Source organism: Perca fluviatilis, chromosome 15 (genome assembly GCF_010015445.1).
Source record: "Perca fluviatilis chromosome 15, GENO_Pfluv_1.0, whole genome shotgun sequence".
NCBI lineage: Eukaryota > Metazoa > Chordata > Actinopteri > Perciformes > Percidae > Perca > Perca fluviatilis.
Genome location: NC_053126.1, coordinates 10,277,952 through 10,291,482, shown reverse-complemented (window position 1 = coordinate 10,291,482; position 13,531 = coordinate 10,277,952). Strand labels below are relative to the sequence as shown.

The 13,531-nt window shown below is 41.1% G+C and overlaps 1 protein-coding gene across 4 annotated transcripts in view; it reads right to left on the bottom strand.

Annotated features, from left to right (window-relative positions):
• Positions 1-4,941: 4,941 nt before the first annotated feature.
• LOC120573826 (protein phosphatase 1 regulatory subunit 29) overlaps positions 4,942-13,531 on the bottom strand; it is a 76,652-nt gene continuing 68,062 nt past the window's right edge. For all 4 annotated transcript variants that reach the window (XM_039823677.1, XM_039823678.1, XM_039823676.1 and 1 more), the window contains 2 exons: positions 11,111-11,783; positions 4,942-8,227 (listed from right to left, as the gene is read on the bottom strand). In XM_039823677.1, the coding sequence (XP_039679611.1) occupies positions 5,708-8,227; positions 11,111-11,452 (2,862 nt within the window). In that variant the 5' untranslated portion in view covers positions 11,453-11,783 and the 3' untranslated portion in view covers positions 4,942-5,707. The remainder of the gene's footprint in view (positions 8,228-11,110; positions 11,784-13,531) is intronic.

Here is a 13,531-nt window from a genome sequence, read left to right as displayed (position 1 = left end):
TTTTTTTTTTTTATCTTAGCATTTTGTCTTTTTTCTAGTGTACAAAATTCACAGATATTTCACAGATTCTTTGTCGATTCTTAGTCCTTTGTCCTTTGCATAACTGTAAATAAACATGTGTGTGTGTGTGTGTGTGTGTGTGTGTGTGTGTGTGTGTGTGTGTGTGTGTGTGTGTGTGTGTGTGTGTGTGTGAAAAACCGGGTCCCTATTTTGGCTTACTTACAGGATTCAAATGCTCTTCCGCTCAGAAAACATTTTATTTAGAACAACCACAGGTTTCTCAACCATTTCAAACTATTCAAAACAATTCAAAATCCATCCCTGTGCTTGTTTTTGAGCCTAGAATAGCTCACAGGTATATCTTTATTTATTTTACCAGCATGGTTGTTCAATTAGACATACTACAGTTGGACATGTGTTAGTCTGCTACATTCCGATGAAGATTTTTAGTCATCAGTGAATGCTTTCAACAAAAACCTATGAGGCTATTCATTTTTAAACTATTGCTTGGCAGTTGAAATGGCAGTGTTGGCAGTGCTCAGCCTGTCAGAGCTGCCTCATTAAAGAGTCACGCCAAGACATATTTCATTTGTCTCACCTGACTTCATTTTAAATTTTTTAGATACATATTTAACATCAGAGCAACAGAAAAGATGGCATGCTTTTATTTAATTTATGATGCCTTCTGTGGCTATCATAGGGGGCGGGAGGGTTGGGCGGCACACAGTATAGTTTCCCATTCATCAAATTTGGCACATTATCCACACAGCATAATCTCCCACACAGTAAGCTAATGGACTTAATAGACTATTAGACAAAAGGTCTAAAGATACCAAATGAAAGGATTTGCAACCCACTGTCAGTGTACCTGTCTGTCACCTGCCTTGAAATTAGGTGGAAATTAAGCTGTCCTCCTTAAGGCTTTAAAGAAAGGGTGCTTTCTGTTGTCAGACATGCTGAATTTTCTTAATGTAGGCCTAGGACCTGTTCCCACAATATGCTTTGTGTGTGTGTGTGTGTGTGTGTGTGTGTGTGTGTGTGAGTGTGTGTTAAGGCCCTGACACACCAACCCGATTATCGGCGGTCGGACAGTCTGTCGAGGTCAGTGACTCGAGTCTGTTCGGTGTGTTCCGTGCCTTCGTCAGTCAAAGGAACCGTCTGCCTTCATTTGGGCAGATTTGACATGTTGAATCGGAAGGCGGGCAGTCAGACTCAATGGCCAATCTGATTGGTGGAGCGCTAACCCGCAAATGACAAGCGGGATGAGCCTAACTAACGTCTCTCAAAATCTGACGAAAATCTTTTAAACTGACCTTTGTCGATCTGAAATGGAAACAGATTCAGCAACTGCATGGCCTATTACTAACTATTACTAACTATCTTCGTAAAATATGAGTATAGTATTCCGAACGAGCCACCATTACGCTCGGTTGTAAAATCCGGGAGCAGCCAGACCCGTGTGAAGCGTTCAGTCCAATCAGAATCTGACGAAAATCTTTTAAACTGACCTTTGTCGATCTGAAATGGAAACAGATTCAGCAACTGCATGGCCTATTACTAACTATTACTAACTATCTTCGTAAAATATGAGTATAGTATTCCGAACGAGCCACCATTACGCTGGGTTGTAAAATCCGGGAGCAGCCAGACCCGTGTGAAGCGTTCGTCCAATCAGCTGCCGGTTTTCATTTTTCAGGGCGACAAAATACAGATTAGCGTCGCCTGCTGTTATGGAGATGTAGTACGTCTCGCGCACGCGCAGAACGTACGCTCAATTCGGCGTCGCTTCAGGGTGTTCCGGGCACTTTTTTGACCAACTCGGGGAGGCAGTCAGTCCGACAGCCTTTTCTGCCGAAGGTCGGCCGTCGGGTTGGTGTGTCAGAGCCTTTATGATTAATTTTCAGCAGCACACCAAATCAGCATGGTAAGTTTTAGTACTTTCACATCTTTTATCCCATTTGTATGCCTGCATTGAGCCAAAGCCCCCGTATTATTGCGGTCTTCTCTTTGAAGACCTTGCCCATTACCTTCCTTTCAGGAAAAGACTCCCCAGTCGTTTAGTTTAGTCAGACTGTGACTCATTCTGACTCACTCTTGGTGTATGTGTGTGTGTGTGTGTGTGTGTGTGCGTGTGTGTGTGTACGTGTGTGTGTGCGTGCGTGAGTGCATGCGTGCGTGTGTGCGTGTGTTAGGAAGGGGATGGGGTTAGAAAATTATTCAAAAATCCCTCTAATATGCCACATAATAAACAGCATGAAAAAAAATAGGCTTGCTATTGGTGTAAACGAGTCAACATGGGTTATTTAACATGTGTTATGACTGTTATTTTCTTATAATTACTCAACATGATTTAATCTTTACAAATCTATTTTTCTGCCTATATTATGCTTGTGGCCTATCACTAGGTATTGGTCTACCAGTCCTGTTAGTTAACATGATTATTTCTTATCACTTTTATGTGGGAATAAGGATAATGTGCATTGTAATATGCTGAATGATTACTGGTTAGAGGGAATTGATTTGGCTTTCAGTTCTACAGGTTTGTATACATTTTCCTTCTTCATTGTATGATGATGATCCAGTAAAGGATCAAGCAAAAAAAATGACTACACTGATTTTTCTGTATTAATAGTTAGTATTGCCTTCTCAGATTACCCTTAAATGATGATGATCACTCAGACAGTTAAAGTAAAGTCACACTTTGACTGAGATTGCTTCAATGACAGAAAAAGTGCAGTGTGTCATGGGAGGACTGAGACCTTTTACTGTTGTCTTTGCTAATGGAAGCATTTAACTCTTTTAGTAATTTAGAAACGGATTAGACATAAACCCACTCCCCGTTTTGGGCTGTGATTCATAATCTAAGAAACTAGAGTTTAGTTTAATTGGGCCCAGCGTTAAATATAAGAGAGCATCAAATCATTAACATGTTTTTGAAATTGAAAGCATCTGTGATTTTCTGGCAGTATACACAGATAGGAGAAGGTTGATCTCTGAGCGAGCCACGCTCCAGGGGTCCAATGAGGATATAAGGAGAAGGAAGAGAAGGGTTTCTTGTTTGATGCTGGCTTTGTGGGACAAAAAAATAGAATAACGCGGCTAATGTTTTGAGAAATATTTCTGGTCCTGCTTGAGATTTAAATAATTTGAGAATGTACTCTGTTTAATCGAAAGCTCCAATCCTGTAGAGTGACAACTGTAGATACTTTATATACATATATATATATATATGATAAAAAATGGATTGTGTGTAAACTAGTCTTTCCATTTTACATGACTACCTTGTGGTTATTTTGGCAGAAGGCTTTCAAGAAATTATTAATAATGAGAAAAACAATATCCCCTCCAGCACTCATTGGAGCTATGGTGAAATCACTGTTTATAAATCATTGGACAAAAATTGGCACTTCTCCCACCAGCATTGTCAACATTCCCTGTTGGGCCTGTAATGCTGTATCATAGAGATTAATCAAACAAATGTGTGAATGAAATCTGAGCAGAAGAGCAGTTGAACATACATCCGTCCCCCTGAAAATCTATTTTCTGAAAAAATGAAATCGGTGTGAATGAAACGTCGTCGATAAATATTAAGTGCATGCTAAAAAAATCAACTGCTCTAAAAAAAAAGAAGAAAAGCAGTGTTATGTGCTGTGCAGAAGAAAAGCAATTTCTCACTTTTTCTCATTTAATCAAACACAACAGGACCAAACCCATAACCCATTGGACCTGCAGGAGCAGGACAGGTAGTGGGAGGTGGGCCAAAGGAACATAATCTACAGTAAAGAAGTGAAGAGAGATAAAAAGCTTCCTAAAATTAAACTTATTTTCTCTTGAATATAGCCCTGGACAAAAATGTGGCGCAAGGACCACTGATTCAGTTTTCACATTTTTAGGGTAGGATGTCTCAGATTGTGTATGTTAGCTGATGACGCAAAACTTCAAAGGCAACACAGCACTGTGTGTAAGCAGGATGCCTTTTGTCAGAATGCCAGGAAATGGGATTTTTCTACTTAGGAAAATCCCAAGTAGATCATTTCAGTAGAAAAGGCCAGGTGGATGAATGATACTATACAAGAATGGAGATTAGATTATGGCTGTGTTAGCAAGAGGCAATGCACTACTGTGATATATCTGAGCATCATGGTAATGTGATGTATGTCTGGGAAAATACAATAAACATTGTTGATATTTGTACATTTGTCCATGCCATTAATAATCGAATATCTTTTAGACTCAGACAACCAGCCAATGGGAAATATGACAACTATTAATCAAAGTCAATTTGGGTACATACAATATAATCTGACAAGGCATGCCAACACCCACTTACACTGACCAGTGTACCACACAGTCACACACACACAATCATGAGGCGTAAAGTGCAAGCGAACATGCCTGTCACAAAGATGGCTAATTGGGTTATCAACAGACAACAATAGCATTAATTTCCAGAATAGAACAGACATGTTGGCAGTAATTATAAGTGTCCTTTCTCTCTGTGCCTCATCCGTTATAATGTTAGAGAAAGGATTTGGAATGTACTGTGGTGTACTGATTGTAATCTAATTACATTCACAGTGGCTGCAGAAAAAATAAATAAATCTTGTTTTTCTTTTATTATCCATCTTGCTTTGAATTTCTCTCTGTACTCCTTCAAATTATGCTCACAATTCTGATCATTACTTGGGAAAATGTTGTTTAGGACAGTTTGGGACATCTGCGGGACAACATATTTTACATCACTCATTGAACCATGCAAGAGCATTAGCTGAAAGATGTGTTGAACACCAAAGGGTTCAAACACAGCTACTCACACAACTATTTTAGGCCAAGGTTCCACTTTAATCTTTTTTTTTTTTTTTTTTTTTTTCTCTCTCTCTTTTTTTTTTTTTTTTTTTTTTTTTTTTTTTTTTTTTTTTTTTTTTTTTTTTTTTTTCTCTCTCTCTCATAAATGTCTTATGCTGCAGGAACTTTAAGCCCACTTGACTGTTTTCAGTCAAGTGTTCATTTGTTCATTTCATTCCAATTTCTTCTTTCTTTCTGTGTTACAGATGCTATAGACATGCAAATACCTATGCTGCATGTATGATCTCATGGAAGAGAGATAGGGTCTGCATTTAACAACTCTGTTCACTAAACGGCATGTTGTCACTTGTAACTAAGCAGAGTTCCCACCCGTCATAGTCTCCCTTCACTTAGAAGCCTAAGCATATCCAAGTGCACACTGCAAATTAATACAGTACCCAATACCGAATAGGAAACAACACCTTGGATCACACAAGCTTAAAATGAAGGATATCAGCATTTAACTTCTGTGATTACCCATAGATGAAAACATGGCACTGATAAAGACGGTCCTTAGGATCACAAACCATGATCACACAAAGAGTACTAAATAACACAGTTGGCATTTGCTCCCTGTGCTATAAATAAAACCCACAAACGCCAAATGAGAATGATCCAAAAAAGGTGCTACAAAAAAGTGTAAAATAAAACACCATCATAACTCTCATATCCCAGGCACAGTTTCACAGTCCTTGCTTTAGCACAATATTCTATACACCTAGCATGCCAAAAAAAAACAAAGGCAAAATTTTGTCCTACATTTTTTTCCCCATCTTCATATTGTTTTGTCTGGCTCACTGGCCTATCAGGAAAAGAAGTATCCAAACTATTTTTCCCACAATACCCATCCCTGGTCCTCCAGTCACAGCTTCTGCTGTGCTGACACCCCCTTCCAGTAATCAAGGATGTCATGCAGGTCCTCGCCTTTAGCAAACTGCACCTTTTTTCTAAGGGCATTTCCGGCAGTCACATAACAGGCCTCATCACGCTGGCCTTTCCTGTAGGGACGAAAGCGCTCCCAGATCCTCAGTGAGCTCTCTGAGGAGTACTCTGGGCTGGAGGAGTAGCCAGAGTAACTGGAATGGTGGCGGGCAGGCGAAAGCTGGGAGTAAGATGCTGCATCCCTGCGGGAGCGCGTCAGGGGCTTCAAAAAGGAAACCTTTTGGGCTGGGGAGCCTTGGTGGGAGCCTTCATAATATAGAGCTGGGACGGAGTGGCGGTGCTCCGAGCAGTGGTAGTCCTGCTGCACCTCTAGCTGCTGCTGCTGCTGCTGCTGCTGCTGCTGCTGCTGCTGATGTTGTATTTGTTGATTTTGATGGTAATGGTGTTGTTTCTGGCTGTCCTTATGTTGGGCACCAACACCACCACTGTCGCAACCACCACCACCCCCCCCACCGCAGCTCCCACTTCCCACTAAAGGCAGCCTCTCTAGGGGCTCCCCACAGCCCACGGGACTGGCCCGTTCTGGGTAGTGCTGCTGTTGTTGATTACAGGCATCTGGGCTACGTGGCTCAGGAACATCCAGGCTATACACCCTAGCTCCTCCACGTTCCCTGTCCCGACCCATGGAGCCACAAGAGGTGGTGCTGCACTGTTTCTTAACAGCATTTACAATAACCACAGCTGCATCTGCACTCATTTGTCGCTGAATAGGACGTACAGCAGTGGCTGGTGGAGGGGGCCTGTAGGGGGGAGTGACGACAAAGCCACCACCACTGATCCCTGGGCGCTCAGAGAGAGGGGCATTCAAAGCAGGGAGTGGAGGTGGAGGGGGTATTTTGTTGGGAGCAATGATTTGGCACGTCTCTGTCACCCCTTGGGAGAGTGGGATTAGGCCACGAGTAAGGGAGGACGTGCTGGTGGGGGGAGGGGAGGTTGGATTGGAACAGGACATAAGGTTAGTAGAGGCCCCTGAAGCAGCAACTGCTGCTGCATCCAGTTTCAGTGCATCGATGCAGTTGTTAATGATCTGGTTAACCTTGTCCACCTCCATGGCAATGGTGGAAATCTCTGATGCAGAGCCACGACCGTCATCATCTGAGTCATCACCAATATCACTTCCATCATCGTCCCTCAAGTCCATCCCTCCATGCCCACCCTCTCCCAACCTCTCAATTCCTGCCCCTCCAGTTCTGACATCCATATAGTTTCCTTTACTAGCCATGGCCTCTGAAAAGGCAGTGGCCATCTTTTCTACTTGTGGGATAGAGGAAAGTCTGGAGGAACTGGTGTTAGCTGAGTGGAGCATTCCCGAACTAGAGGATGCGGACATGGGAAGTTTGCCTCCATGTTGGTGCTGATACTGGTGATGTTCTCTGGACTGTTCCTGAAGCTTATGGACTGCTGATGGATCATTTGCCACTGCTGCTGCCACCTCTGGTCCATAGCGCATTTCCAATATAGTTTTCTTGACACAGATGGACTTCCTCTTCTCATCATGCATCCGTTTCTTACGTAGACAATAGTAGACAAAGCCTAAAACAATGAGCATGCCAAAAAGGCAGCCCACAATGGTCATTATGTAGTGAGTAGTTGTGGAAGGTGTGGGCAGCATGTCATCCTGATTTGGAGCCCGAGTGGAAAACTGGACGCAGGTGTGGTTGTAACGTTGAGAGTTGCGGATGGATGCTACACAGAAGGAGTAATTGGTGTGTGGCTTGAGCTTGCTGAGGGTGATCATCTCCTTCCTGTTTTTCAAGTTCATGACGTCAGACACAAAGGTCTGGTTGTATTGTGTTAGAATATACATTTTGCTGTAGGGATTTGGGATCTGCACAAGGACAGAGGCTGATGACAAAGAGACATGTTTGAGCTTGATGCTGGGAATGCTGTGTTCCGTGGATGAGGAAGAGGTGGTGGGCTGGTGGTACGGCCCCACACCACCAAACATCTCTGGTCCAATCCCGGAAGGACCATCAAGATCTGGTGGTAGAGAAGTCATTCCTGGAATCATCACGCCATCTCTGCAGCGATGGTACAAAATGCTTTTGGCATTTCGACCAGTATGGCCAGCAGCGATAAGTAACGGGTAGCCAAACATTTCCCGGGGCGTCTCACACTGGAGGCGGTCATAGGTGTGTGTTACATTATTAAAGGACTCCAACCAGGTTAGGAAACTATAAAGATCACAGCCGCAATGGAATGGATTTGCTGCCAGTTCACACACCATCAGCCGACTGAGAACTGTGAATGTGGATGGGTCAATGCGGCCAAGTTTGTTGGATGACAGGTCAATGCTGCTGAGGCTGGGACACTCCCAGAATGCATTGCTGGCAATAACCTCAATAAGGTTGTGCTGGAGGAAGAGGCATTGCATGCGGCCAAGGCCTCTCATCATACCCTCAGTTATGTTCGTCAACTTGTTGTAGCCCAGCTGAAGAACCTGGGAAAACATCAATCAATCAATCAAACAATCAATCAATCAATCAATCAATCAATCAATCAATCAATCAATCAATCAATCAATCAATCAATCAATTACCTTTATTTCAACTTGTGAGACACTGAGGTTGCCCTCATTTACAGTGACGACAAGCAAGAGGAGCACATAAAATTAGCATTGGGGCATTTTTATTTTATTTTTCATTGTCGGCCCAGTTTTAGTCCTAATTTATACTCATTATAGTAGCATTTGAATTCAACTAATGAGATTCGGTCATGCTGCAGCATTTTCTAGAACAGAGCTCAGGAGGGTAAGCAACATAATTGCTCCAAAAATATTTATTCAACTTTCTGTTAACGTGTAGTTGCTTTAGGATATGTGCGCTGTTTCTGTACAACGTATACTTATAACAAATTGTCCTCTTACTCCTTATACTGTCAATGGTTTAGGCAATGTGGTACAATTGGGGTTTTGTTGGCAACCCGTGTGATTGTCTCACTGTGTCACTTGTCCAGTAGACTCTGTTTAAGCAATGCAGCAGATTTCATTCATCAAGTTGTTAAGTAAAATATTTTCGTACCTCAATACACGTTGCCAGTGGTGGAATGTAACTAAGTACATTTACTCAAGTACTGTACTTAAGTACAAATTTGAGGTACTTGTACTTTACTTGAGTCTTTTCATGCCACTTTCTACTTCTACTCCACTATATTAATCTGACAGCTTTAGTTACTTTACAAATTAAAGGAACACACCGACTTATTGGGACTTTAGCTTATTCACCGTAACCCCCAGAGTTAGACAAGTCGATACATAGCCTTCTCATCTCTGTGTGTGTTGTAACTCTGTCTGACGCCCCCAGCGCTAGCTAAGCCTAGCACAGATCCTGGAGGTAACCGGTTCCAATTAGCCTACTGCTCCGACTAAGTGACAAAATAACGCCAACGTGTTCCTGTTTACATGCTGTGATTTGTATAGTCACAGGGTGTACAAATAACAAGGTCACATGAGACACAGCAGTCTCCTAACCGTATACAAACTGGGAACTATATTCTCAGAAAGGCGAAGCACTGCTACTTCTGCTACTTGGGTGGAGTGATTTGCTCGCAGAACCTGAAGCCCTGTGGTGAGGAGCAGAGAGTTCACTCAGAGTTGGAGTAATAGAGTCAACAATTACTAGATAGTAAAAGCATAGTGACCTTGTTATTTGTGTAGTGAACCACAGTGAGGTGTTGTGAACGCAACACCAGTAGTCCAGTAAAACTCCTGCCTTAGCTCCTCCCCCTGCCCAGGTGCAGTATAAAAGCCCTCAGCTGGCTCAGTTTTGTCTTTTGCTGGTCCCTGGTGGTGGTTGCCTGCTGAAGGTGGTGAGTAGGGTGACCCATTTTTATTCTTTGTTGGTGATTTAAAGTTGTCCCTCCAACTAACGTGCCTTTTGTGTTTTACGTTCACCTGTTGCTGTTCTGCTTTACTTTGTTTTTGTTAGGTTTGCCTTTTCTTTTTTTTAGTTTATTTATTAAGTTGGTTTACTTTGAATATATTTCGGTGTTGCCTCCCAGACTAGGGAGACGGGGTATCCTTACCCGTAGTCTGCCCCCACTGAAGCCCCAGCCCACCGTTTTGAGTTTATTATATGTATTTCATTGGAGTTTTTTAGTATTGTTACAGTTGTCGTTTTTTAAATCATTTTTGTTAATAAACACGTGTTCTGTTTTATCTACTGTCTCTGCCTCATCAGTTTCTAACCTGTGTCCTTATTAGAATTTGGTTTTCATATCCTAGGGTGCAAGTCCCCAGGTGGCGTTGTCTGTCCCTAATTTCCCACCCCTTGTCTTCAGTTTTCCCTCCCAGTATATATTTATAATTATGTTAAAATATCCCACTCCCCGCCACATTTGTACACCCTGTAACTATACAAATTACAACATGTAAACTGGAACATGTTGTGTTGCGTTATTTTGTCACTTATTCTAATTGGAACCCGTTACCTCCAGGATCTGTGCTAAGCTAGGCTAGAGCTGGGGGTGTCAGACAGTTACAAACCTTACTGAAATGAGAAGGGTGTGTATCGACTTGTCTAACTCTGGGGGATATGGTGAATAAGCTAAAGTCCCAATAAGTCGGCGTGTTTCTTAAGATTTTTGCACACAAAACACATGTAGTTTATAAAATACATTTCATTTTAAATTATACTAACAATATATAGGCCTACAAGTACAGCTGGAATGATTAAACACTTGATTGACAGAACTTTTTTGATTGTTTCCAAAATGGGAGGATTTTTCTGCATCGATTACTTTTAATACTTTTTACATTTTCCGGATGATCCTTACATACTTTTATTTAAGTAACATTTTAAGTGCAGGACTTTTACTTGTAACTGAGTATTTTGCAGTGTAGTATTAGCACTTTTACTTAAGTAAAGGATCTGAATACTTCCACCATTGCAAGTTGCATAATTTAAGGCTAACTGAGAGACTAGGAGAACACATTAGACTTTGTAGTTTTTTTGTTTGTTTTTTTATCATCAGTACACTCACCCAACTGCAAGTGAATTTACTGAGGAAAATGATGAAACCGTTAGCACAGTCATATTATTCAATTAATTATGGTCTCCTTTTAATGCATGTTCCATACATTCAGCGAACATTTCACTACAATAAAGTGTCTTACTTTCAATATTGAAGTAGAGGAATTCCACGGAAATGTAGTTCAATGAAATGTTAAAGAATTAAGCATCACATTTTCTGGAAGTAGTTTTTCCCACTAAAACAAAGTCTTACTCAAGCTGTCTCCAAATGAAAGTCACAAACCAAGTTTGACTGCACTGTGAAATATATTCTTGTGTTAGGCTCCAAAGATGTATCACCCATTCCCCCTTACCTGTAGGTTGGCTTGTCCTGCAAAGGCTCCATCCTCAATATAGCTTACTTCATTCTTGGTGAGGTTGAGATCAGTCAGGTTGGTGAACCGATACATGGAGCTGAAGAGCACAGCTTTAAGCTTGTTCTCATTCAATCTCAAATCATGGACCGTGTTGTTTATGTGCTGGGGGATAGTCTCGTACGGCGGCTGGTTCTGACTGCAGATAGCCAGCCACACATAGCCTTTGTCCCCCTCAATGAGCCAGCAGTCCCCATTGACCATGTAGGGAATGTGGGAGAAGAATATGAAGGAGGAGAGAATAAGTAAAAGGAGAGTGGAGGTGGTTGATGCACCCTGCATGATGCGAAAGAAAAGAAATCTAAATAATAATTAAGGACAGAAACGTAGGGGCAGGCAGGAAAGGAGGTCGCGTTTGCAGGAGACAGGGGAAGCAACAACGGTTGCTATGAAGGATTTTAAAAGAGAAGGGTCTGGATTGGGTGCTGAGAAAGGGGTGAAGGCTTCACAATGCCATTCACAGCTTTATGGTCATGGTGATTAGCAGAGGATCCATGTTATGTCATATTTTGTTGGGCTGCAATGCGGGGTGAGACAGCTTGTCTTCATAGTCTCTCCTTTGGCTTCAGCTGTGACTCAGTCAAATGGATGGATCCTTGGAGTAATAGAGAATCTGTAGAGGAGAATACAAAAAAGAAACATAAGAGAAAAAGCAACACAGTTTATAAATATAATGCATAATGGCAAAGACAAATTTGTATGTCTTCCTTTTTAAATTATTTGTATTGCTAACTTATATATATATATATATATATATATATATATATATATATATATATATATATATATATATATATATATATATATATATATATATATATATATATAGAAGAATAAATTAATAAATAAACAATCTTGAGTCATGCATCTAAATGAATGGTAAACGAATTTAGACTCCACCAGATTCCTGTAACTTTTCATCGTCTCATAATTATTCTATTCCCTGCAGGCATTCCACAATCAATCTAAATTTTCCTCAGGGTTTTTCTTCATCTGGTGTTCATTCTCATCATGTTAATATATGCATGCTGCATTGCCCCAACAGCTCCCCTTTTAGTCTACTGCATCTGCACTTAGTCATCCCCCCTTGGTGCCTCACCTCGTGAGGCTAAGAGGTCATCAAGCTTTGAGCGATACCTATGTACACGTACCTGCCAATCTTTCCTCAGTCCTTAACGGATATCTTTTTGTGAACACAAAGTGCAGAATGAATCACCCAAATGCTGACAGCACATTATTTCCAGACATTCCTTGTTATGACTCTCTCTCTGCCAAACCAAAGCTCTCTATACTGTCTGCATGTCATTTGAATAGCAGTCAAATGTTTACATAAGTAGAGGATTAGGCATTAGGACATTGTCCTCCAAGCAGTTAGGAAAAAACATACTTACACTTACACACACACATTACACAAACATGCACAGTAAACTGTACACATGGCCTGAAACATACATGTGCATGTGTTGACGTACACACTCAAACACATGCATGTCCTCATTTAAGAGTATGCATGTATGCTCACAGGCACTTGGGCCATTACAAATAATAATACAGTATAAGTCAAAGCATTCTGAACAACAGTGATGGTATTCTGTCTATGATATTACACAGTTTGTCTATTTAGGTGTACTCTCTCTAATCTTATGTCTTTCATACCACATCTCCTATGTTTTACACTCAAGATTTCCATCATCATTCCATGAAAACAACAAATTAAAAATCTTTCTCTTTCTCCAAGGAACAGGTCAGATTTCATCCTCATGCTCTAAATTCAGACCTCTTTCTAATTCTGACAGGGAATTGAACTCATTCCAATCTATTCCGGTGCACGCTTCCCGGAGGTGCTAGCAGAGAATCAGGTCCATCCTCTTTTTTTTTTTTTTTTTATCTACTTATTACTACAGAAAATTGCAATACCTAAAGCATGTGTGAAATGGCACATTATCATGTAGATCTAATGACCTTAGGCACCTGCTAGTTTACCTGTGACCTTTTATTAGGCAGACACATAGCAAAAGAGATACAGTTGTCAATGTGTTTGACTGATTGATATAACAAATGGATATAGACAGTCACTGGTGACAGACAGTTCACGACTAACAGCAAGAAAACACGCGTGAATGCGACCACAAATCACTATGGGTACATCAAATCACTCTAGCCAACCCCCAGTGGTCAATAATCTTATTGATTTGATTTGAACACACGTGTCTACACATGTGCTAAAATGACCACTTAGCCAACTTTGTAGTAATCCATAGCACAACAAACAACAAATATCCCAATCATGGTTGATATTTCTTGGCTAAACAATTGGGCAAATTATCAAATAGTTGTTTTCTTTTTAGCTGTTAAGAGAAG